General features: G+C 36.7%; 8 protein-coding genes across 8 annotated transcripts; 3 read left to right on the top strand and 5 right to left on the bottom strand.

The window, feature by feature from the left end:
* Positions 1–31: 31 nt before the first annotated feature.
* On the bottom strand, positions 32–4,568 carry FDP41_003196 (uncharacterized protein; the record flags this gene model as incomplete). Its single annotated transcript, XM_044706473.1, has 2 exons — positions 32–4,294; positions 4,455–4,568. The coding sequence occupies 2 exons, from the start codon at positions 4,566–4,568 to the stop codon at positions 32–34; spliced, it is 4,377 nt and encodes a 1,458-aa protein (XP_044562587.1).
* Positions 4,569–4,737: 169 nt separating this feature from the next.
* Positions 4,738–6,043, bottom strand: FDP41_003195 (uncharacterized protein; the record flags this gene model as incomplete). Its single annotated transcript, XM_044706472.1, has 6 exons — positions 4,738–4,811; positions 4,859–5,043; positions 5,097–5,369; positions 5,438–5,574; positions 5,661–5,859; positions 5,913–6,043. 6 exons carry the CDS (start codon positions 6,041–6,043, stop codon positions 4,738–4,740), a joined length of 999 nt encoding a protein of 332 aa, XP_044562586.1.
* A 75-nt stretch (positions 6,044–6,118) lies between these two features.
* FDP41_003194 (uncharacterized protein) lies at positions 6,119–8,574 on the top strand (the record flags this gene model as incomplete). The annotated part of the gene is made up of 4 exons (XM_044706471.1): positions 6,119–6,618; positions 6,671–7,289; positions 7,354–7,546; positions 7,604–8,574. 4 exons carry the CDS (start codon positions 6,119–6,121, stop codon positions 8,572–8,574), a joined length of 2,283 nt encoding a protein of 760 aa, XP_044562585.1.
* Positions 8,575–9,047: 473 nt separating this feature from the next.
* On the bottom strand, positions 9,048–12,215 carry FDP41_003193 (uncharacterized protein; the record flags this gene model as incomplete). Its single annotated transcript, XM_044706470.1, has 1 exon — positions 9,048–12,215. The coding sequence occupies one exon, from the start codon at positions 12,213–12,215 to the stop codon at positions 9,048–9,050; it is 3,168 nt and encodes a 1,055-aa protein (XP_044562584.1).
* A 663-nt stretch (positions 12,216–12,878) lies between these two features.
* Positions 12,879–20,210, top strand: FDP41_003192 (uncharacterized protein; the record flags this gene model as incomplete). The annotated part of the gene is made up of 1 exon (XM_044706469.1): positions 12,879–20,210. The coding sequence occupies one exon, from the start codon at positions 12,879–12,881 to the stop codon at positions 20,208–20,210; it is 7,332 nt and encodes a 2,443-aa protein (XP_044562583.1).
* Positions 20,211–20,637: 427 nt separating this feature from the next.
* Positions 20,638–22,614, top strand: FDP41_003191 (uncharacterized protein; the record flags this gene model as incomplete). Its single annotated transcript, XM_044706468.1, has 3 exons — positions 20,638–21,825; positions 21,879–21,889; positions 22,107–22,614. 3 exons carry the CDS (start codon positions 20,638–20,640, stop codon positions 22,612–22,614), a joined length of 1,707 nt encoding a protein of 568 aa, XP_044562582.1.
* A 136-nt stretch (positions 22,615–22,750) lies between these two features.
* Positions 22,751–23,617, bottom strand: FDP41_003190 (uncharacterized protein; the record flags this gene model as incomplete). Its single annotated transcript, XM_044706467.1, has 1 exon — positions 22,751–23,617. One exon carries the CDS (start codon positions 23,615–23,617, stop codon positions 22,751–22,753), a length of 867 nt encoding a protein of 288 aa, XP_044562581.1.
* Positions 23,618–23,784: 167 nt separating this feature from the next.
* FDP41_003189 (uncharacterized protein) lies at positions 23,785–26,178 on the bottom strand (the record flags this gene model as incomplete). Its single annotated transcript, XM_044706465.1, has 1 exon — positions 23,785–26,178. One exon carries the CDS (start codon positions 26,176–26,178, stop codon positions 23,785–23,787), a length of 2,394 nt encoding a protein of 797 aa, XP_044562580.1.
* Between the last annotated feature and the right edge of the window lie 250 nt (positions 26,179–26,428).

Genomic DNA, 26,428 nt, shown 5'->3' with positions numbered 1-26,428 from the left:
AGTTCCAATTTTTTGGAAAGACAAGTGACATTTATTTGAACAGCGCTATCAATGCTTTCGCATCCTCTCGATCTGTTGATATTTTTTGCATCATACTTGCTTGTATTTGATTCCATTCTTCAACGACACCGTCAACTTTTCCTTTCATCCAAGCTTTTTGGAATTTTTCACCACAAAAGATGGCACAATCATTGGAAGACGACAACAAGCTAAATATTCTAACCAAAAGCACCAAATAAAGGGCCTGTTTGGAGTTAAAAATGTGATCTCCTCCCTTTTCGAAGTGAATAGAGAAGCTATTTTCACTTAACAATGTTGCTGATTGGCTTCTCCACTTTTCCTTAATATGAGGTTTGACTTCTCCATATCTGATATGTTTGTTTCCAAGCTCTAATACTCCATTCTCGCAAAACTCTATCGCGCTACATTGCATGATTGCCTTAATAATCTTTTCTTTGATGTCTGGGCTAATGTCGACCTGCAACACATTGGTTTCGACTGATGAACCGATTACCTTATCGCTTCTCACTGGAGTGTACTTAGCCTTGATGAATAGTAACAAACAATTCATCGAGAGGGTGATGGTGGAGCTTTTGCCAGTAGTAGAAGAGCTTTCTTCAATGACAATTGTGTTGTCAAACTCTTGAATTCTTTTGAATGGCCCTGATTTAGAATGTGATGCAAACCATTCTATCTCTGAATCCCCTTCAACACCACCGTAATATTGTCCAGCAACTGTGAGTTTCGAGCAGAGCCGTGGGCTTCCTGATAAAGAAACGTTTGAAACAGATGGATGATGTCCTTGCACAGTTTCTGTCATGATGGATTGGGGAATTCCCTTTACGTCATCATCTCTTACTGGCGTATATTCAAATTGGATTTGCTTTCCAATATCTTTGATTGAAATATGATATTCCATTGAGTCTGTACCAACGATTTCAGTTAGAGATAGAGCGCTATCAACTCTTTTCCAGAGTTTAAGACTTTTTCCCTCATTTCCGCCGAAGTATTTACCACTGGCCCGAATGATACAATCCTCTATTGGAATTAAAACCCGTCTATTGTTTTTTACAAATTCAAGATTCAGCTCGGAAATTGAAGGCTCTCCAGGTAACACCAATTCACTGGTAAACAAAACCATATCACCTTCCATTCCATCTTCTCTTATTGGCGTATATTCTAAAATAAATTGTTTTCCAACGTCTTCTTTTCTGCAAACAAACGACACAGCATTGTTGCTTGTAGTTCCTTCGGAAATGATGGACTTTGTATCATCGGCAGGATTACGACACATCAATCTGTATGTTGAACGTCCTTCAGTTCCTCCAGTATAATTAAACGATGCAGTAAAAGCCTCACCTTCCTTAAATGAGCCCATTAAGCAGCATGAACCATGAGGCTTTGAAGGCCCAATGACGTCGGTGATATGGACATAATTTTGGCCACTAACATGTGAGTAAGGAAATGGTCGGATTGGGGTAAATACTAATTTTAAACGATTACCGATGTCTGCAGTAGTGATGTCGTAGCTACTGACTCCACTTGCAACCTTTACATCAGAATTTAGATCCTCAGGTCTGATCCTATACCAATCGCATATGATGTTGTGTGTGTCTACGTTTTTTCCTTGAATTTCTCCGACATGTACAGCACTGAACTCTTCAAGAATTCCAAAAATGCTTATTCCAGTAATACAAGGTTTAGAAGGCAACACAGTGCCTGTGGGCTCGCTGTATGCACGTTCTGTGCTTTGGCCAAACTTGTCTATGGAATAGCAACTGTACTTAATCTTCTTCTCGAACATAGTTTCAGGTACAAGGAATGTTTCTTGATCAGCACCTTCTATTTCTGATTCCATTCCTGTTTCATCAATTTTATACCATTTATGCATTCTAGCTTTCTCTTCGATAGCTGAACAATAATCTGCCATTCCTCTCAAAATACATCCTTCGGTGAGCTCTGGCTCATTCATAACTATTTTACAATTTGCCATTGATGGTTTAGGAATAGCAACGTGTGAGGTTGAGTAAAGAATCAAACCTTCACCTTTGGCCATATCATTTCTTACGGGAGTGACTTCAATTGCAAAGAAGCAACCAGCGTCGTCTGCTGTGATAGTATGAGATAATTCTTGTTCTTCCATAACAATATCAAAGTCTAAACCTTCCACTACAATGTCACTACGAGTGAGTTCTTCCAATGTAAAAGGTTTTGTTTTTCGCCATTCAATAATGGTGTCTCCTTCCACGCCTCCTTCATACCGGTAACATATTGACAGAGTGGAGCCAACCTCCATATTCCCTACAATTACTGGGTCGTGAATTTTTGGAGCTCCAGCTTGAATAACGGGAGTTTTAACTTCAACAACTTCGCCCTTACGTCCATCATTTCTAACTGGTGTACATAAAATTTTGATAACTTTTCCAACGTCTGCCAACCCAGCACGATACTCTTTGCAATTTCCATTTTCTATTTTCTCTTCAACTTCGTTTTCAAGTCTAAAGAACTCAAACATAGAGTCGCCTTCAAATCCACCATAGTATTCAGTTTGTATAGAAATCATGTCATTTTCAATAAAATTGTCGCTTTCTACTGATACTTTGGCAAACACTGGGGACGCTGGAGCAACTGGTTTAGATATGATCTCACAGGGTTCTCCATATTTTCCATAACTATTTACAGGAGTAACAACACACTTAACAATTTGACCAATTTGTTTGATTCCTGGCGTGAACTCTCTTGTAGTTGCATTTTTCACTTTCACAAACTCTCCATTTGTTTCTACAAACCATTGAAAGCAAGTGTCAGCTTCTTCACCACCAACAAAGCCATATGTAACTGATGACGTTTGATCCTGAACCATTTCTCCGATAGCCAAATTGGTAATTCGAGGGTTAGGCGCATCAATTGTGGTTGGAGAAACACAGGAAACAGGTTTGCCCTCAACTCCATCACTTCTTACTGGAATGCATGTTACAACAATCAAATGACCATAATCTTCTCTTTGAAGTGTGTAGCATTTCTCTCTAGAAATGACCTCCACGTCATGTAAGTCATCTTCATTGATAAACATTTTAACTCTTCTCCATTCAAACTTAGATTGTCCTTCATCACCTCCTCTGTAGACGTATTTTGGCTCTACTGTGCTTCCTTCAATGAAATATCCTATAATTTCAAGGCCAGTGCAACTTGGATGGGCGGCTATAACAGGAAGAGTTTGTTGATGAATCACAAACAAATCATCCTTATGCCATTTAAAATGAAGAGATACATTCATACTAACATCAATATCTTCAATGGATGGTCTAATGCAGGAATGGTGCTTATTGTTGTTCCACGCTACATCAATGGTGTATTCTGGATCTTTGCATTCAGAGCTGATTGGTTCCACGTTAACGGTAAATGTCTCCGAAGTAGCAGCAGCATTGGTCAATTTATATGAATAACAGCCAATAGGAACTAATAAGGTTATGTCTCCCTGATATTGTTCAATATTAATACATAATGAAGAACCTTCAAACAAAATGTTTGTCCATTCTCCATTGATATTGTTGAGTGTTAACAAGCCCATTCCTTCTGCTTTCAAAGAGGTAACGTCTTTTGTTTTAACAAAAAATACACAATAGAATCGGCAATCTACACCCTGAACTGGTTGAATTGGATCAAAGGTGTAAGACAGAAGCTGGAATGGCGTTGTTTTGGAAACATCTCTGTAAAAATCCAAAAGCCATTCGTCTGTGTAAATTAATAAATTGTTGATATCGTCAAACTTTTCATCATTGGGGATCAGCATGCCATATCTAACTGCTTGGGCAATCTTTCCTCTGTATATGTCAGCAGATTTTAGCAATTCATCCGATAATTTTTCTCTATTGAGCTCTTTTAGATTGTCAAAAAGAGCTGCTGAGAGCTCTTTAAATTTGTTCATTTCAACAATAGGATTCTTTGATAGGTCTAAACTCTCGAGCTCTTTTAGGATAGGCACATGTTTAAAGCTCGTAAGACCATTTTCGGGTGCTGTTAATGCTCGTAAGTTTGGAACATTCTGAAAGCCTTCCCAATCGGTAATCTTGTTGAATCCAACAGCCAACGACTCTAAACTTTTCATTGATGGTATGCTTTTCAAGCTAGACAATGAATTGAAGGTCAAAAACACATGCTTAAGAGATGGCATCTTGCTAAGAAATGATAAATCATCAATAGAATTGGAGCTCACATCCAATACTTTGATCAACGGAAACTCGACTTGAACGTTCAGTGTCTTTAATAAGTCTCCATTTCTGGCATAAAGGAACTAATAAAAGAAACTGGTATCATTGCAAGCATAAAAAACATACTTCATAGGAAAAAAGCTGATTAAAATCGAAGGACGAAAGATCAGTGTTGCTCAGATTGATTCTCTATTTTCAAACGATTAATTACCCACCGGAATTAGATGCTCACCCAGTACTTACATTTTCAACTTTCTTTGATTGTAATGGTTGATTTTGTTGTTTGCTCTTTGTAACCGCGATACTGTTGGCAGCACTATCTCGTGTGGTCTTCAAATGAGATGATCCTCCTATCATGATGATGGTGATGATGTTTGAATTGAACGAACAGTTCCGGCCCGAGCTCGGTACTTACTTGCGTTTTCCTGCTTCATTTTTGTTTCAGTCGTAAATTTTGGCGGATTGAAATTTTTTGGATGTTTGAAACCCAATTTATTAAAGAGAGATACTGACACAAGATATTCCTTTAGACCTTCTTCTTTTCAGCAACCATAGACACGAATTTTTCAAAGTAGAAATTACTGCCATTATGAACCATAACTGCTGAGGTGTTAGGGCGTCTCGACCAATCACATTCAAAAACTTACCAACATAATTAAACAACAGAATGGCAGCATTGATGTAAATGTTGTTGAACATGAAGGTGGTAGGAATCACTGTGAGTAGATGGAAGAACAATTGAAACGCCATGAACGCGAATAATCTGGCTTGAGGATTGAATTTTTGGCCTAGTTGATAAGATTTGCTTTTCTTGTCCATCTCAGTAATCCATCTGTTGAGGTGTGAAGTTGATCCTCAATGAATGAGTGTTTCAGAATGACTTACCTGTAAGAGGTGATGAAATGAGTTCGCTTTTGAAGGAACCTCTTGTCCACAAGCTCAGTTTTTAAATAATAAGAAACAAGCCAAAACAAGAAAAATCCAAGGTGTGGTAAGACCGTGTGTGTCCAATTAACCTCGCAGGTTGGTTCAATGCATGTCCTGTATTCTGGAAATTGTTCTGGAAACCATCTAATGGCAAATGAAATGAGTGGAGGAAAAGTGTGAATGAAGCAACTCGTCAACTTGTCCCAATCATGAAAAACTAATGAATTTCTCCTAATCATTTGATATCATGAGGTGTGAAAATGTCACTATTCATTCAAGGGTCGCACAAAAACACTTACCAAAAAACAATAGCAAATAAAATAGGTCCATTATTATTGGCAAATGTCAATGCAAATAATTGTGGGCTGCTTGGATAAAAGAAGAGATAGATCATGAGTGCTAAATTTCCAATATAACAAAAATCAATCATAAAATACTGCGTTGAAATTAGAAAGTGACAATTATCCCAAATGGTTGCATGTGAGATCACAACACTTTTGAAAACTGCAATTCCTAACGTACATGAGCATGCTGAGCATGGAAATCAACAAATCTATAAATCATAAGAGGAGCCATCCACAGGGCATACCAATAGGGCAGCCATCTCGGAGCATAACCGAATATAAAAGTGGTGCTCACAAGTAATAATACTCCAAACGTGAAAGCTACTTTATCATTGAAGGACACTGAAAATTTGGGTATGTAATTCAAACTCAACTTGCTGTTCCATATGAACCATTCTGACCATTCCGTTATACCGTGATTCAAACATACCTGGTTTTTAAAGTGGTTGATTTCTTTTTGGCCACATCGGGTGATGATGATGATGGTTGGTTGGACGCCTTTTCTCCAAGTTCCTCCAGTTGCGATGCAGAAGAGGCTGATGCGGAGTTGGAAGAAGACATCTCGAGGTAGGCTCGACACCCAACAATAGACAAGATAATTTTTTTTGAAAAGAGAGATCTGAAAAAATCACGATCATGAGATTTCTCATCAATCGCAAAGCACCCCAAAGAGGCCCGAAATCAAAACAATTACTCTCCTTCTATATAGCACAACAATTAGTTTCAAACGAAAATTTGAATATATTTCGGCACGAACTTTCATCATCAACACAACAGCCATACTTTATTTCCTCACATCCGGTGAAAGGCTTATCGGAATCACGTGATGATTCTCATCAATTAATGTTATTGATGAAGCAAATATTTCCGTTTTCATTCATTCCTGAAAATTCCATACAAGAAAATACTAGAGAATTTTCAGAAGACCAACACGAGCACGTTTACATGAATTTACAAGAAAAAAATTCGTTAAATAATTTAATTAATTTATTACGTGATTATAACACATGTCGTGATGCAATTATCAATCAAATGCTGTTTCATAAAATTGGAAGAATATTAAAAGAAGATAAAAGTTTAAATGGAATCATTAACAGTAAGGAATTTATTGAGAAGGAGAAGCAAATTCATACTTGGTGAGTATTCAAAGATGATAATGTATGCTCATACCATCATGATGGACAACAGCTTGTGGATTTTATTACACTGTTTGGTTCTTGTTGGAAGAGAGGCAACCGACATTTTACTTTCAGTATTTAGATTGAACGATTTTTATCACTATTTCACAGAAAAAGATTTCACCAAATTTCAAGCTCAAAAATTATTCTCTCCGTCAACAGGTGCTCCACAACTAATCAACACTGCTGAAACATTCCTCTATTCTGTAGATATTATATGGCTAGCTTATGCTATTGTAGGTCATTTGTACTGCCAAGGTTTGAACAAACGCCAAGATCATGCTGATGTTAACAAATTGAATGCATATCCAAGCAAATATCTAGAAGTACTGAAGATCAATAAGGATATGTTTGAGCAATTATCATTTGTACCAGCTATGGAAGAGAATTCGAAGAATGAAATCTCTGATAGATATCATAGAAACATCTTGCATACTGCAGAATCAATACTTTCTATATCTAATCAAATAGGATTTGAACTTTTTGAACTCTATTTATCGTACACCAGTTTACTTATGCGATGCGATGATAGTTCACTTGTTCAGTTAGTTTTGAGCATTTTTGGACAGTTATTAGCAAATGTGAATGATTTTATTTTGGCAACGATCGTCAAGAACAAGAGACTGAATGTAAGTTTATGCTTGTTATTTCAAGTGATCAAGTGAGATTATGAAATGCTCCTCCTTCATAAAGATTGTAAGACACATTGAGCATTTACTGTGCTGTACAGATGAGACTGTGGTTATTATTTTAGGGAAATGTTTGTTCACTCTCTTTCTGAGAGATGTAAATTTCATCATGGAAAATGTTCTAAATCAATCAAAATTTTTGAACGAAATTATTTATTGGTCACTCAACGCACTGCAAACAAGTACAAAGGTTCAATGTAGGTTTTGTAAGAAGGTTCAATAGTGAATCATTTGTCCAAATATTTTTTACCCAGATTTGAATTTATTATTTCTTTTGGTGATTCAAAGCGAAAAACTCTCAATCAATCTCATTACTAACACTAAGATCAACATTTTGTATCACATTTCCCATCAGCTAGGATCTCAATTCTCTCAACAAAAATCAAAAGAACGAACTCCCTTGGTCGAATTAGAACCTTCATTGCAATTTGTACTCATTCAACTCTTGTATGGAATATCCACTCACTCCTCATGCCATGCATTCATCATTGAATATACCACCACAAGTAATAATGGCAACGAAATAAGCACTCTCAATATCATTCACATTTTGAAAGCGCTCTCTTTTTCACAATATCCTCTTACACGATATTATTCATTCCTAATATGGTCTAATTTACTAACACTCTCAAGCTACCGTTCTGCTAGTTCTACCAGCTCTACTGCTAGTTCTTCAATGCATACTGACTCGAAACTTTTTGACAACCGATACACAAGATATCTTTGCAGAAATGAACAAGTGTTAAACCTTCTCATGTATGCATTTAAGGAAGAGACTGAAATGATTATAAAAAGAATGATCACATTACTCTTGAAGGATATTTGTTCAATTCGACAGAACAATTATGAGAGAATTATAATACTGGAACATTTTAATTTGTTATTCGAATCCATTGATTTGTTACATTTTCAAATGAGCTATTTAATGGATGTTTATGAAACAAGAAATGGCATATTTAATGAGGAGGAATCTGTGACCGTCGATCAAAGTGTACAGCTAAGTATTGCACAAATTCATCTCATAACTACCATTGTCAGAATGGACTCTGAAGTCACATCGAATGAGACAAGTGGCACAAGTCCAACATTGGAATTACTTAAAACCCAATATCAGATTCAAAGGTATATTTCGGATTTGCTCCTCGTATTGGACAAGAGAGGAGATGCCAAAAACGCAAACACCATACGTGCTCTTGCAACATCTGTCTTGCAATTGGAACTGTAATAGCATCGAACAGATGGTGGATTTGTTCCGCCCCTCATCGATGTTAATATGAGTCAAATAAACCACGATGACATGTTAAAATGACAAAAAATATCCCACAGGATAAAAGAGAGCCTATATGGAACAAAATGAGTCATGAAAACACATTTTCAATTTCATTTCATTTATTTCTTTCAACTGATTATTAGCTCTCTAATAATTGAATTATAATAATATTTCAAAAGAGTTCGCTGATGAAAAAGAAATTCAAAATTCTGTTCTTAGAATGCAGAAACAAAAATTCAAGGGGAGCAATGGGAATCGAACCCATGGCCTCCTGCACCCAAAGCAGGAATCATACCACTAGACCATGCTCCCTTCGTTTAAGATAACATAATTAAATATGTTATTCATAACAATGTTTAATATGGTTGACCGTTTTTTCAAATCGTTTGGTCTCGGTGATGGGTCACTTTTCGCAAAAATATTGGAATTTATTCAAGATCAACAACCTTGACATTACTGTCATCTTCATCCTCCTTCCATACTACTTCGGTATTGCTGCTGCCAACACTGGCACCTTCGTCTTGATGTTCCAGTAAGGCGCTGAATGAGTTCGATTCCAATAGGCTGCTGCTGCTTGACGTACCACCACCACTTTCAATCGTTGCAACACCGTTACTACCCACAATGCCACGATTGTTGTTGTTCTTTAGTCTTCTTCTTCCACTCATTGCAGCCTGAATAGAAGTGAAAGAATAAGGATCAAAGGAAGAGTCATTTTCACTGCCATCGCCACCACCTTCCACTGGTGATGCATTCCACTTCTCCAACGTAACTGCGGGTCGAGTCAAAGTCGACGTTGTTGTTTTCTCCTCCTCCTCCCTCTCCTCTTCATTAGAATTCTGCATCCATTCTGCTGCTTGTTTCTTCTTGGCGGATCTTTTCATCTCTTCACGTTTTGCCAATTCCTCTTGTTCCTTAATTTTTTCTTTCAATTTTCGCAACTTGTCAGGATCACTAATGACATCACTGAGTACAATGGATGGTCGTTTGGATTGTTGAGTGCGAGTCACAATCACAGATCGATAGGGCTCTGCATCGACAGAAACACTTGTGAATTTGTAATGTTCACTCAATTCATGCAATAATGCTCTTCGATCTCTCTTCATGGGTGCAAATTGTTTACAAGCACTTTTCACATCACTCACTAAGAGCGTGTCAAATTCAAATTCCCAATTCTTAATAATGTGAAGATATTTGGTACCAAAATCAATCAATTCTTGAGAGTATTGAGGTAATTCAAATTTTTCATAATCCACTTGGAATGCATCTGCTAATTGTTTGATACGTTGTAATTTTCGACACTCATCATTACATTCTAAAAATACTTCTTCTTGTTGCAAAGGTAATCCTGTACATGGTCTCTTTTCATAAATTCTTCCACATTTACAATACCAATCAACGAAATTGTTACATTTCATACACTCGGATCGAGAAGGATGACATTTCAGAGTACATAAATGTCCACATTTCAAAGTCTTGCGACATTGTTGATAACATCCCATTCTCTTAATATAGTCATCAATGTCTTCTTCATCATCTTCGGAGGATGAGGTAGTTGTGGTGGGTTTGACATTCCATTCCGATCGTTTATGTCCAATACATCGGCCATAATGGCATGGACGATCACATTCATGTTGTCCACATGGTAATTGTTTCTTACATGGTTGTTTACAACTAAAGGTTCGATATATGATTGTTGTTGTTGTTGGAGAGGATTGATGTTCTAAGGGTTCAGGGTTTTGCTGTTCATCATGTGTTGAGTGGTGTTGCTGTTGTTGCTGTTGTTTGGATGGATTGAATTCATTGGATTCATTGGATTCATTCAACACAAACTCAATACAATCAAATCGATTAAAATGTCGATGTGAAATATCTGCATTAAGATGAGAATAGACATGACATGGAGCATCTTGTACAAGTGTCTTTCCACAATAACATTGAGCAGTAATTAAATTCTTACAAGGTTCACATTCACCTTCATGACACACATTGGGACAATAATGTTTTTGACATTTCAATAATTTTCCACACACATTTTCACATGAAATTCCATTCACATATTTTGGATCATTACATTTCACATCATGATAAAATTCCTTTCCACAATAACATGTTAAATCTCTCTTCAATTCACAATCATTGCATGGACCTGGATGACACAATTCTGTACATGGATGTAAACAATGTTTGTGAATTTTACCACAAACATCACCACATGAATGAGGAATAATTTCTAAATTTGTAGATTTAGGATTTGTCATCTTTCCACAAAAACACTTGTAATCGGTTGGAATGGCTGAAATGAGAGAAGCTTGACATGCCGGACATTTCCAATAAGTTCGATCTTCATCTTCAATCTTTTCCTTGACCCATCTTTGAACACAATTCAAATGAAACACTCGAAAACAATCTTGACAATACCATGTGGCATGTTGTCTTGCAATAGAATCACTACAAATGAGACATGGATAAATTTGTTTGATTAATTCATAAATTAATCGATCATGAAGAGAGAGTGCAGAGACTTGTTCTTCAGAAAGAGTTTGAGATTTCAATTTTTTAAAAGAACGATTGAAACGTTGAATAGAAGAGGAAGATGGAAGGGAAGAAAATGCATGAAGACTCTTATCAGCAAAGTTACGTTTTTTCAATTGTTCACGATCGTAGGAACGAGACCAAAACATTTCTTCTTCTTCCATTGTTGGTTGTTGATTCTTTTGAGAAGAAGGATGATTTTGGAATTTCTTTCTTCGTTGTTGTTGAGGTGGTAATTCTTGTTGTTGAGAGGATGAAAAAGAGGCTTGTGAGGGTAACCTATGATCAAGAGATTTTTGACCTTTTCTCTTGTGTTGTTTGGGTTGTTTGGGAAGATTACTATCGGAATGATGATGTTTTTCAACGTATTGTTGTTGAGATTGTACTTCATTAATGCCAGTACTACTACTAGTGATCTTTGAATCTGTGGTTGTTGCTACAGTACAAGTAGTAGTAGTGGTTTGAGAATTTTTCTTGAATGACTTTCTAGACTTGTGCGTACGTTGGGAGTTGGAAACAGGTGAGGACGTTTTGTCATGAAGACTTGACTGTTGCGACGTAGGAGTGGTGTTGTTGGTGTTGGTATTGGTGTTGGTGTTGTTGGAGTCTAAGGCTTGGGGTAATGATTGTTGAGAACGTCGACTATTATTTCGTGATGATTTTGGTTGTATTGGTTGTATTGGTTGTTGTTGTTGAGAAATGTTATCATGACCACCACCACCATTTACATCATTCGCACGAGTTAAAGCACCAGTGTTATCATCACTTGATGTGCAAGTCGGAATGGATGTTTGTTCCTTTTTCACGTACAACATTGGAGCTGCTCCTCCTCGAGTAGAATGACGAGAGGGTCTTTGTGATGATTCATTCTTCTTCTTGTTATTATCATGATCCGAGGGTGGTGGTTGTGATTGTTCAGCACTGTGTGGAGTGAATTCGGAAGAATTTGTATATTTTTGAGAGGAGGAGGAGGGTTGGAAAGGCTTTGAATCAGGTCTCAAAGTTGTGGTTGTTGTGGTTGAAGAGAAGGATGAGGATGATGGATTGTTTTGAGTGGACATTTTTTCTTGGCGTGTTCTTCAATTCTCAAGTGGTGAATCCGAAAAATTTATCGGATTTCACAGCACTTCAAAATCCAGGTTGAGATCCTATTTGGAATGAAGTCACTTCTGGACACTTGAAATGTTCATCATGGAGGGTCAAACATGTCATTTGACCTCTCTCTTATTTTAACTGTTGTATCCCATTTATCGATTGTTGTTGTAAATGCAATCAACACATTTCATAGCAATATCAACCACGTCAAGGCCGAAACTAGCCATCAAAGATCCTTTCATTTCAAAAAAAAAAGTTGGTTGTTTCTTCTTTCGATTGTAATTTGTCGGAAAAACAGCTTCTTGTCGTTGGATAGAATTTTTCAAAGCTCTCACTGTACATCAAGTCATCCATCATCATTGAAATCATTTAAAAAACAACAGCAGTCTAGAGTGACGAACGTAAAGTGCACTTTGTCCTTCTTGTTTTTCTATTCGTCGTGATTCACCAAAGATACAAGACACACATCGATACACATAAAAACATCTCTCTTGTTGATGATCAAAAAGTACTTTTCAAAGAACGCACGACAATCACAAAGGTTGAGTTATTGAACACAACACTTCTCCTAACATTCGCTACTGAAACTAGTAAACAACATCCTCCCTCCCTCCCTCATCATCATCATCATGAATCTTTCTCCGCCTGGTGCTTCTTCATCATCGCCCCCGATGACTCCCGTCGTTCTTCCACTACTCGTCGGAAGGACTTCTCACAACAATGTTTTTGGAACTTCAAGTAGAGGCACAAACCAATCATCATCATCACCATTGGTCAAGTCTGATTCCTCTTCTTCTTCCAAGAAGAATGATTATTATTACTTTCATCAACTCATTAAGCCTTCTTTTGACTATGAATTACTTTGTAAATGTTATCATAATCAACAAGTAGTCATACAACAATTGAGTCGTTATTGTGAAGATTTGAAGAGATTGAATCAGGACAATGAGAAGGAGCTTTTTGGAGTGTCATCATCATCCTACAATTATTCCGACCAACCATATGCATCCATGTTCCATACGCATACGCAACAACAGATGATGACTACAAAATACATTTCCGAACCATCCTCTTCCTCATCCTCCATTACATGTAACACCAAGTACGACGGGGAGGGTGTAATTCCTCCATCATCGATGAGTAGTAGTAGAGAATTCCATGAAGACAATGACGATGATGGTCATTACGGCGATGGAGATGGTACTGCAACACTATCAATATCCTCAGACTCGAACATGGGTCATTCGAGTAGTAGTCATTCGAGTAGTAGTAGTAGTAGTGGTGGTATGAGTGGTGGTATGAGTGGTGGTATGAGTGGTGGTATGAGTGGTGGTATGAGTGGTGGTATGAGTGGTGGTATGAGTGGTGGTAGTGGTACGAGTCATACGAGTGGTTGTGGCAATGTGAGTGACCAAAAGTCGTCTCCCTCATCATCATCACCTCCTCTCATTGCATTTACTATGGATCAATTGAATGATTTCTTTTCTGGAATTCGAGATGGACATGCCAATGGATTGATTCAACGCATTCTCAATGCAGCAGCAGCAACAACAACAACTTCCGATCATCACCGTATGTCCAACAATAACAACATCTCTCCTACTACGTCACATCGTACTAATAATAACAGCAACAACAATAGTAGTAATAGTAGACGAACCAACCAAAATAACCACAATAACCAAAACAACAACCCAACCATCATGAACATTCGTAATGCAACTACTCACCACTCTGTTCATGAAGAAACTCATGAAGATCACAATGATGACGTTGAAGATGATGATGCATCATCATCACCCACCTTTCATGACGACAATGATTCAGAGGAGGTGATTCTGAACCATTCAAATTTGTGGTCGACTCGAGGAGGTGACTCTTCTACAACAACAACAACAACAACAACACCTGGAAATAACTCCTCCAACAACATCAACATCTCCACTCCCTCTCTAACCATCATTCCATCTTGTTATTTATTCATTCGAGATTTTCAATATCAAAATGTCTCGACTACTTCACATGCAACATTGGGTTATAATTGTTTACATTTAGCTTGTCAATATGGTCATTTGAATCTTGTAGAGGAAATTATTGATCTTTTCAGAGATTACTTTCCACATGTTCCACTCGTAGAATATCTCTCACTCAAATCATCAACAAGTCATGAAATGACACCTCTCATGATTGCATGTCGTTATGGACATTATCATATTGTGAAATATTTGGTTTCATTTCAAAAATTAACCATTGCCAAGAGTTTGAGTGGCAAGTTACCCATTCACATTGCCATGTTCTCTGGTAATGACACCAACACATTGGATATTGTAAAATTATTCATTCCAACGACAGCATTGAACAAATTTGCATCACATTCTTTACAACAACATGTAGAAACATTACTCACGAGTAGAGATGATCATGGAGATTCTTTATTAATTTTAGCAGCAAAAGAAAACAAATTAGATGTCATTGAATATATTATTTCAGTGTTAAAAGTTGGATCCATTGAAACATTTATTTCAGTCTTGTCCATGAGAAATCATTATGGAAATGATGCCTTGTATTGGGCCTATACGAATCAACATTTTGAATTGGCTGCTTATTTGAGAGATGAAATCATTGAATTGAGTAATAGTATTAAGAAGAAACCATCCATCTTGTATGGTGGATCATGCTCACCCAATTTAAATCAATCTCCCTCATTGATGGGAAATGCCAGAACCATGTCCACTCTCTTTGATTTGAGTGGTGGTGTGGTTAGTGGTGGTCATCTCCATAACAATCCAATGCAAGGAGTGAATGCATTTACCAATTCGACTACAACTACTACTACTACTGGTATTGTTACTCCTCCTCCCATGATGATGAATCAACTGTATCCTTGTTCTCGAGAACCACAATCACAACAACAACCACATGATTCATCCTCCACTTCCTCCTCCAACCTCAAATTCAACCACATGATTGAAATTCAACCACCATCATCATCACCACCACTGGATCATCATGATGCATCAAGTACTCTCGAACAATCTCTATTACTTTCTCTCAAAGATCATTTCATGCAATGCATTGAACAAAATGATGTTCTTACTTGTGATATTCTCATTGATAAGGTTGGAAGAGATTTACTCAAATGTTCCACACGTGATATGAATATTTTTCAAAATGAAACTCAAAAACAAGAGGATGATTGGATCCATGAATGGAATTATACTCCTCTTCATATTGCTTGTCAATGTCTGAATAAGGAAATATTTTATTACTTGATCGATACTTTTGAAAAATTATTTGGAAAGGAACAATTACAACAATGGATGAATCAACAATCGGACAAGTATCAATGGACAGCTCTCAATCTCTTATGTAAACACAGTGGATCAAGAATTCTTAATTGTTCAATTTCTTCACAACAACTTGTGAATTCTTCCAAAGTTCATCACAATGAACAAGGAAAAGCCTTTGACATGATGAAATTATTACTCGAGAAGGGAGCTGATTTCACTCTTGCGAATTCATTTCAAATGAGACCAATTCACACATTGGCCATTTATCATGGAAGTATTTCAATGGTCAAATTATTGATTGAAAATGGAGAACAAGTGGATGTGAGACATGAATTCACAGGTTACACATCCTTGCATTTAGCTGTATTATCAGGATATTTAGATTTGGTCATTGCTTTGGTGAATGACATGCTGGCCGATGAGACCATTTCAAGTTTTTCCAATACTGCCACAACTGCCACAACTGCAGGTTGTTGTACACCGTTTTCCTCATCATGTCCATTCATTCTCATGTCAGAAACACCTCGTGAATTGGCCATTCGAATTGGTAATGAAGAGGTTTGTAAATTCTTCAAGACCAATACTCTATCCTTGTTGCATGCCATGAATGCAACCTTTGGAAATGTTCTCTCAATGTCCTCTAATGCAACTAATGCCACTCCTCATACAACTGCTGTAACCACCACCATGGTTTCCTCTTTGACTCCATCATCGACCAGTACAGCCAGCAGCACCACTACCACCAACACGATCACTTCTCTCATGAATAATAATACCAATACCATCAATACCAATACCATCAATACCAATACCCATAACACTCTCAACAACAACAACAACAACAACAATAATGGAATCTATGCATCACAACAAGTTCATCTCTCCAATCAATTATGTATTTCATACTTTATTCGTCATGTGAAGAGAGATAATTACATTTTGGTTCAACAACTTGTGAAATTGAATCCAAATTATTTACAATGTGTGGAAGATGATGAATGGAGATATAGTTGTTTCCATTGGGTTGCTCAAAAAGGATGTTATCAAACTGCACAAGTACTTCTCAAATATGCCAATCAATTCTTTTCACCACAAATGGTCAAACATTTAATTAATCGAAAATCATTGAGAACCAAATGGACACCTCTTGGATTAGCAGCCAAATACAATCATGCTCATGTTGCTCGATTATTATTAGAGGCAGGAAGTGTCATGTCTCTCACAACTACTTCAGGAAATCGACCCATTCACAGTGCTGCCTTTTACAATAGTTTAGATGTATTGAAATTATTGGTTGAAGTTGGAGGTGAAGATGTCAATGTTCAAGATTCCAAAGATGGATTCACAGCACTTATTATGGCAGCACAAGAAGGTCATCGAAATTGTTGTTCGTATTTACTTTCACGTGGTGCAGATCCTTCGATTAAAAGTAAAGAAGGAGATTCAAGTTTGTATTGGGCCTATGAAAAGAATCATACAAGTATTGTTGAATTACTAATTAAGGAATTAGAGAGACGGAATATGAGAGAACCTTTAAATCAATTCTTTTTCAAAGCTGTCAAGAAGAATGATTTATATACTGTGGAAAATATGATTATGAAAAATAAGGAATATTTATTGATACGTGAACCTGATGAATGGTCTTATTCACCACTGCATTGGTGTTCACAGAAAGGTCACACTCAAATGGCACAATTTTTAATTGAAATGATTCAATTGTATTATCCTGATCAATTCTCAGATTTAATTAATGCCAAAGGTACTAAAATTAATTGGACACCTATTGGATTGGCATGTCGATACAATAATTTAGAAATTGCAAAATTATTAGTGAAACATCGAGCAGATTTTACCATTCCTACCAAAAATGGTAATCGACCCATTCACAATGCATCCTTTACGGGACATCAAGAAATTGTTAAATTCTTACTCGATAGTGGTGAGAGTGTCAATGTAAGAGATTCTAAATATGGTTATTCTGCAGTCATGTGTGCTGCCAAAAAGGGACATTTCAATCTTGTGAAAATGCTCTATGAACAATATGGATCAGATTTAAATGCTACCAATTCGAATGGAAAGACTGCATTGCAATTAGCAATGGATCATCAACATGATCTTATTGCCAAATATTTGAGAGATCCACCACCTTTGGATAAATTCTTTCAACAACAACAACAGCATCAACAACAACAAGGACTCTCCTCCTCATCCCTATTAGGAAATCAACACAATTCCATTCTTACTAGTCTTACGATTGCTACCACAAGTATTCGAAAGAATTTACTCGTGTTTTTGACAGCCATGATTGGAAAATCTCAACTTAAAAAGAAAGTCAAATTGGATGGAATTGATTCCATTAACACTCTCAAGAATGCTCTCATTCATTCCATTGGTCCTTCTAATCATTTATTTTCATCATCAATACCCATCTACAAAGATCACTTGGATTCTTTGATCACTTCTCATCATCATCCTAATAATAATAATAGTAGTAGTAATAGTATGAATAATATTAGTATTGTCAATAGTAGTAATGGTATTGTCAATAGTAATTACAACAACAACAACAACAACAACATGAATGACATGGTGATACATTCATCATTTTTATTTTTATATTACGATGATCAATGTCAGTCCTATCTCAATTTAGATTCAGATGCATTTGAATTTCTAAAAGAGAGTCCAAATCTTACTAAAATTGTCATGAAAAGTAATGAAGACATGAGAAGTAGTAACATTGGTAGTAGTAGTAGTATTGGTAGTAGTAACATTGGTAGTAGTAGTAGTAGTAGTATGGAATTGACTAATATTGGCCAGATGATGACAATGGCTCCATCTGTGGATTTAACAAAAACTCAAGAAATTGATATTGAAGCCATGTTCAATTCCATGCCACTCTCGACTCCAATGAATGAATTTTCATTGTTGGATGATGCGTTAGGTTCAATAATGACTATGGAATCGACTGCAACTTCTATCACCACCTCAACAACAACCTCAACAACATTTATGAATTTTATTCCTCACTCTCCACCACAACAACCATTCTCATCATCTACATTAACATCACCATCATCATCTGGACCCACATGGAATATGCGCTCAAATAACACAATGATGAGTGCTACGAACAACAACAACAACAATAATACCACCACTACTACTACCACCACCACCACTCCTAAAAAACCACAACTTGTATCATCCAATTCACAACCACCCTCAGCCTCTGAACTATTATGCTCTTCCATGATGATGATGATTCGTCATCGATATCAAATCATGAAACCCAATTACAAACCCTATCGAGAATATTTTCATAGAGATGCATCACCACCATCACTTGTCAACAACTCGATCACCAGCAGTTCAAGTAATAGCACCACCACCACCACCAATAGCAATAGCATCAGTGGCACCACTGAGAGTTATCTCTGTAGAGATCTTTCAACCAATGAAATGAAAATGTTAAAAATGTATCCATTGGATAAGACGAATGATCTTCATTCCTATATTCAACACTTGATTAGAATTACTCAATTATCATCCATTCATTCTTCCATAGTTCCTATATTGGATGGATTTGAATGGTTTTCACCTCTCCATGGTCGTCAATTTTGTATTGTCACACCCTATTATGGAGATCAATTCATTGATTTAGGACAAATGATTATGCATTACAAATGTGAATTGAAAAGACCCATTCCAGAAAAGATGATTCGAATCATTATGAAAGAATTATATTCTATTCTTTCAGGTAGTCCTATGAATAATAATAGCAATACCATGAATAGTAATATGAATAACAATACCATGAATAGCAATACCATTGTTAATAGTAATAGTAATAATATGAATAGTAATACCACTCCTGATTCGAGTCATTCTATGAATCCTCTAGTCAAGAGTGACAATCATCATGGAGTATATCATGGTAATTTGAAATTATCCAATGTGTTGATCAACACAAAATCATTTCTATTACCAACACATGAATACTCATTGGAAACTACTTTGAATTCAACAACTAGTATAAATTCAACAACTAGTATAAATTCAACAACTAGTATAAATTCAACAAGAGAAGAAGAAACAACAATCATGATGAAATTATGTGATTTGAGTCGAAGAAAGAGTCTTCAATGGTATTCGATCCATTCACCAACACCACCAACACCACCACCACCACCAAACAATCTCTCCATCCCATTACATACACATGGTGGTGAAAGTTTAACTATCAATAATAATGAGGAGTATTATTATTACCGTCACCATCGATATGAAGATCTTTTGAGTATGGCATGCATCATTTATCGATTATTAACCTTTGATTTGGAAACTGATATTCTTTTATTAATGTCATGCAGTTCAACATTTAAGAATACCATGATTCGATCCATTACTGATCACTATGGATATCAAAGTCCATTATTAACACAAATGATGCAAATTCTATTTACTATCTTTGCACCAATTATGAAACATGAACAACAAACAGATTCTATTATGAGGATGCATCACAACAACAAGGATACTCCTCTTTCTATTCCTTTTTGTAGTCATAGTAGTAGTCATAGTCATCGTAGTAGTAGTACCATTGTAGAGGACATTGTGAGTGTTCAACACATTGAATGTATGGTCCACCAACTTGTGAGTCAATTGTAAAAATCACATCACCACCACCCTCCCTCAACATCACCATCATCATCACTTGGACGATCGCTTCCACTTGGACTACATTAATTCGTCGCTACCACCTACTTTATCAATGATATCTTCAAATAAGGACAAATTGTTGTCATCTCATGTAATAATTATTAGGTAACAATTAGGTGTGATCACAAATAAGGACAAATAAAGACACGCTCGCAATTCCTCATGCCATGAAAAAAAGACATTCGGACTTCCTCTGAAATCATCAATATGTTTCGATTGTGCAGCGCACATCACAAGAGAATAATTCATCGTTTAAAAAAAAAACAACAACCAACTTTCTCAACTTTTTGGCACTACCACACTCACGGTTGAACCGATCCAACACTTTATATATATTGGGTTGACCACACAACACACACAGACCACACGCACACTCATGAACATCCGTCATACCACCAACTCTACCAACTCTACAGCAGTACTTGTCACTCTTTCCAATTTCATCCCAACGACTGTCAAACTCTTGTCACATGTGTTTCAGGGTGGTTCTTTAGATCAACGACATTCCTATGATCCACTTGAATCTACACCCTCCTCCTCCTCCTCACCATCATGGTGGTGGTCCAACATTCTCACAACTCCATCCACTGTATTATTCATCACAGAACTCTACAGTGAAGTGAATGTCATGGAACTTGTTCTTCTTTTAATATTCATTCTCACTCTGACACTTTTTCTCCGGAAAGTATTCCACAAGGTACGAGAAATCTTTTTTGAGCCATTGAATCGAGTGATTGATATGGAACCAATGTTAATATCCTCATCATCATCTTCTCACAACCATCACCACTCCATGACAGCATCAGCTTCTCGTCTCAGAAAACGATTGGGACAAGTGCCACCTGTCTATCCCAATGGTTGGTTCAAAGTGTGTAATTCATGGGAATTGAAACCAGGTCAAGTCAAATACATACAAATGTTAGGATTGGAATTGGCATTGTATCGAGGAGAGAAATCTCACAAAGCTTATGCCTTAGATGCTTATTGTACTCATTTGGGTGCTAATTTAACAGTGGGTGGAACTGTTCAGGGTGAATGTTTGACATGTCCATTTCATCATTGGTCATTTAAGGGTGAGAATGGTCATTGTATTTCACTTGGTAACATTCCAATCTCAATGCCAATGATTAAAAAGAATGGAAAATTAGTGGAGAATTTACAAGTGAGAGATGATAGTTTTGAAGATTGTAAGAAGGTGGAATATTGTGAACATCGAGATGGAGTGGTGGATGTTGCCACAAGAGGAGTGATTTCCTCTTCATCGGAATTGATGGAGAATGACAGAAATACTAGTAGTGATAGTAATAGTAGTTGTAGTAATAGTAATAGTAGTAGTAATGGTCAACAACAACAACAGAATAGTCATCCTTTAAAAATTCCATCTCAAGCTCACACCAAGAGTTATCTCTTACAAGAAAAGAATGATCAAATTTATTTGTGGTTTGATGCAGAGGGAAGAGAACCACATTGGGAAATACCATCGGTGAGACCTAATTTGAAAACTCATGGAAAGATTGCACATCACATCTATTGTCATATTCAAGAAATTCCTGAGAATGGACCTGTAAGTATTGATATAATACTATTTTCATGTGATGCAAACCTTTGAAACATTAGGATGCACCACAGTAAGTAGGACTAGTAGTAGTACTATCAGTAACAGAATCACACAATGAATGGACATCACATTCATGGCCACGAATGAAACATGAATGATAACACATACTATTCATCCATGATAGCCGTAAGTACTCGTTTAATTAATTTTTTTTGTCCCACAAAAGAATCCTTCTTTCAATTTATGACGACAACAATCATCATAAATTCAGTCAATGTCGTTCACAGAGAAATGAAATACACCTTTGGATGGGTTTGGAACATTTGGGGTGCTAAATGGCAAAAATCCACTCTCGAACATCAAGATCATATTGCCTATTTCCAAGTGCAACATGTTTCAACATTTAATGATTTATTTAACATTCCATTCAGTGTGGTGGATGTCAATGGAGGTCAATATGGACCTGGAATTGTCATGTTTGAATTTTCAACACCAGTTGGCAGTTTCGATTTAATTCAAACAGTGACTCCAGTAGGTCCATTGCATCAACATGTCGAACATGTCATTTATTGTCCATGGTTCATTCCAAGATGGTTTGCTAAATGGTTTTTAATCATGATGACATCTTTTGTTGAACAAGATATTCCTATTTGGAATAATAAGACATATTTGAAACAACCTGTATTGGTTCGAAATGATGGACCTATTGCACAATTTCGAAGATGGTTCTCTCAATTTTATTCTGAAAATTCTCCAACTTTGGAGTCCTTGGGAGCAAGATCCTTAGATTGGTAATATGATGTTGTGATTATATTGTTTTTATTATTATTAAAATTTTTAATATTATATGATATCATTATATCTGTAAATATTATTTAAATATCATACAGAATGAAGACATCCCAAGAAGATGAAATCTCATTCATAGATCTCACTTTTTTCGAATCACTAGTGTTTGTTCCACCACATATTTGGTATCCGATGATAATTTACAAGAGTTGACATTGGCACCACTTGATGACACCTTTGGACATGGTCCATTCTTTGCCATATTCAAATAAATAGTCTTGACTTGTGATGTCACATCACCACCACCACCATTACTACTACTACTACTACTACTACTACTGTTATCACTTTCAATGATCATACAAACTGCACCATCATGTACCAATGAATTGTGTCGATATAAATAACCATAAAGAGTGGTGTATTGTGGTTGAGAAGAAGAACTTGAAGTGGTGGTGGTCACATTCATCAAATTACTCACTGTGTATTGTGGTGAATAGGGAATCTTTGGTAAATGAAATCCATCGGAATCGGTGTAATTGTTTGGATTGAAATTTCTCAATATTTCAAGTGGACAATTATTGGATGATTTTGCTTCATATTGAAAGGATACTCCCATTGAATTAATGACAAGATAGACAATATTTGCTTGTGATGTGCATGAGAGACAAGCAATGTTTTTGGCATCACCAATCGAGATGGGATTGACTTGAAGAGAATAAAAAGATGTTATTGAAGATGATGATGCATTGTAAATGTAAAGAGTATAGAGAGAGGATGGAATGGAATCTAAGAGTTGTTGTTGAGATGAAAAGGATGATTGTGATGACAAGAAGGAATTTATGGTCGTTGTTGGAAGGGGTGTGGCCATTTGAATGGAATCCATCATGATGGGTGAAGAAGAGGTTGAAATTTCAGAGGCATGTACAGACATCATCATGAGGATGATGGAAAGTATGATGGAAAGTATGATCACGCCAGGATGAATTTGAGTTGATAAAATCATCATTTTTTTTTGTGTTGGGTTTTAAGACATTTGACAGGTCAGTGGGAAGAACTACTGCCCAAAAAATTTGGCGCCATTGAACAATCACGACACTCAGTGTTGAACAATTTCTTTTAATAAGGTGCTCACATGAAGAGCTTCTGGTTGATTGTTCTGATCAACACTCACTCTCAACACACAAGAGATGACAATATTATCATGAAAATCACCACAAGTATCATGATTCTGAGAGGTGATGAACTTTTGACACGATCCACATGGTTGACATGATTCACTTGTTGAACCATTTTTGCAACAAGTTGAACACCACTTGAAGGTTGAACAATAAACGTCTGAAAGGAAACATCCATGGAATTGAGTGGAAATGGATTGGCTCGAGGTTTAACAGTCGTACGACTATTTGATTCACCGTACGATAAGGTTCGAACATTACCTGATGCCTGAGAACTAGTTGATGAAACTAAATCATAAAGAATTTGTAGTGAAGGATCATAGGATTGTCCTGGAAGTGAAGAATCAAAGGTTTTGACAGTACTCTCAATATGGAGAAAACATTTTCGAGAGGGATTCGAGGCACTCATTGGGACCTTTGTGGTGGTTGATTCCTCATTGGCACTGGGGGACCTGAGTGATGATAATTTAAAGGATAGTCCATAATTATTATTATTACCATATCCTCCAATAGATGCTGCATTGTAATACTTGACATCTAAGAGTGGATCACTTAATACATTTCCATCTTGAATTAATCGTACCTGATAATACATGGTACTTGGATCATACACAGTACATCCAGGTTGAGAGGATGGTGAGGATGGATGGTAGGGTGGCATACTACCATCCAATGATTTGATACAACACATGTAAGCATTGTAAGGAATGAGTAATTGATTGTATCCAATGGAAATGGTATTACTATCAATGAGTGATACTTTGGCATAGAGTCGATCACTATCTTTGAAAAGAGTGTTGTAGAGAGGAAGTAGTGTTGTGGTGGTAGTAGTGGTGGTGGTAGTAGTAGTGGTGGGCATTGCATTTCTGATGGCTCTTGTTGTCAATGTCGTACTATCACGACCACTACTACTACTACTACTACTACAACCACTAGTACTGGTATCCATTGGAGAGAAGGAAGTACGAGTCCCATCCCTTCCACTTCGAATTGCATTATTGAGAATGGCCTTATCATCAATATAGAGTCCAATCATGGTCTTACTATCCATCATGGGAATGTCATTGGTTGAGGAAGAAGCATAAGGTATCTGATATTGAAGATTGAGAGAATAGAGTGGAACAGATGGATTGATATTCGTTGCATACAGTGAGTAAGTACCGTTGAATAGAGAAGAAGAGGATTTGGCAGAGTCCACCGATTCAAAGGTCATTCGATAGACACGCTTCTGAGCAGAAGAGGAACTTGGAACTTTCTCAAATTTGGTGGTTTTGAAGGAAGGTTTGTTACTCTCCATACTCTTCACATCACACCAATCAATATCATTGGGTGATTCAAATTCACATGAGACTTCTAACTTGTCCTTCTCATTGGTACAAACATTTATAATGGTTAATGAGGTAGAGCCCACACATGACACACTCAGTCCCACATGAAGAATGAAATTTCTTTTAAAGGAAACGGTGTAGCATTGAGACACGTCTTGATTGGTGACTAACATGTAAGTCATATAAATAGTATTATAGAAGGATTGAAGAGCACCATTGGTCATTGAGGATCCATCTTGTTGTGACGATTGTTGAATAAAATCATTCAAAGGTATTGAGGTTTGATAGATTTGGTAATAATCTGCATCCTTATAGAGTTTAAAGTTATTTTTGAGAATATTCTGATTGGTGCACACATATCCATCCATGTTCGAAGAGGATGAAATTCCAAGATTGTAGTAAGCTTGTTGGTTCACATCTAGATTTTTCTTATATATTCTTATCTGTAGTACGATATTACCATTTTTGTATTGATGTTGAATGAGAGGTGTGGGTGCACCAAATGCATTCTTTCTAAACATGGAGAATTGTACATTCATATTTAAGGTTTGTTTGGATCCTCCACTCGTGGTGGTGGTGGTGGTGTCATAGTACACGAGTTGAATCACTGGTTTCTCTTGATCTGCTTGATGTACGAATTGAATCAAACCTTGATCAATCTCCTTTTGATTGAATTGAGTAATTTCCACATTGGTGGATTGATTTCTTCGAAAGTATCCATTTTCAACATTCATGACTTGATATTGAATATTGGGATTCACTTGTTGTTGCTGAGTAAATATAGCTAAATTCTGCTGTGAAGAGAGTGTTACGATTTCTCCATTGTATAGTTTGAGAGAGGCACGATAGTTTTGAGCATGAACCAGGTCCGAAACGAGTGTTTGTAATAAAAAGAGAAGTAAGGAGAGTCGAAATACAAAAAACACCACCACCACCACCACCACTGATGGTGATGAGTGAGACCCGTTGAATGAATTTCTTCCTAGTCGTCGTCGTCTTGTTGTTGTTGTTGAGGATAAAGGATAAACGTCAGCAGCAACTGAAGTGAGGAGAAATAACAACATGTTAATGAATTGTCGTTGTGAATCAAAGAAGTTGAAGGATGATTGTCTTTTGTTGAGTATATGGGTTTTCGGAAAGGAGTGAATACTATTACTTGTTAGTTGGTACACGAGTGAGTGAGTGAGTGAGTGAGTGAGGAGTATAATATACTATACACAACACCAATCAACCAACGAATCGATGAATAGTTAGTTCTAACACACAGCTGTGACTGTCTAAGATGATATTTAAAATAATGTATTTTTTGATCGA

The sequence above is a fragment of the Naegleria fowleri genome, assembly GCF_008403515.1.
Source record: "Naegleria fowleri strain ATCC 30894 chromosome Unknown tig33, whole genome shotgun sequence".
Lineage (NCBI taxonomy): Eukaryota > Heterolobosea > Eutetramitea > Acrasida > Naegleriidae > Naegleria > Naegleria fowleri.
Note: the sequence above shows the minus strand (reverse complement) of the source record. Positions and strands in the feature narration are given on the sequence as shown.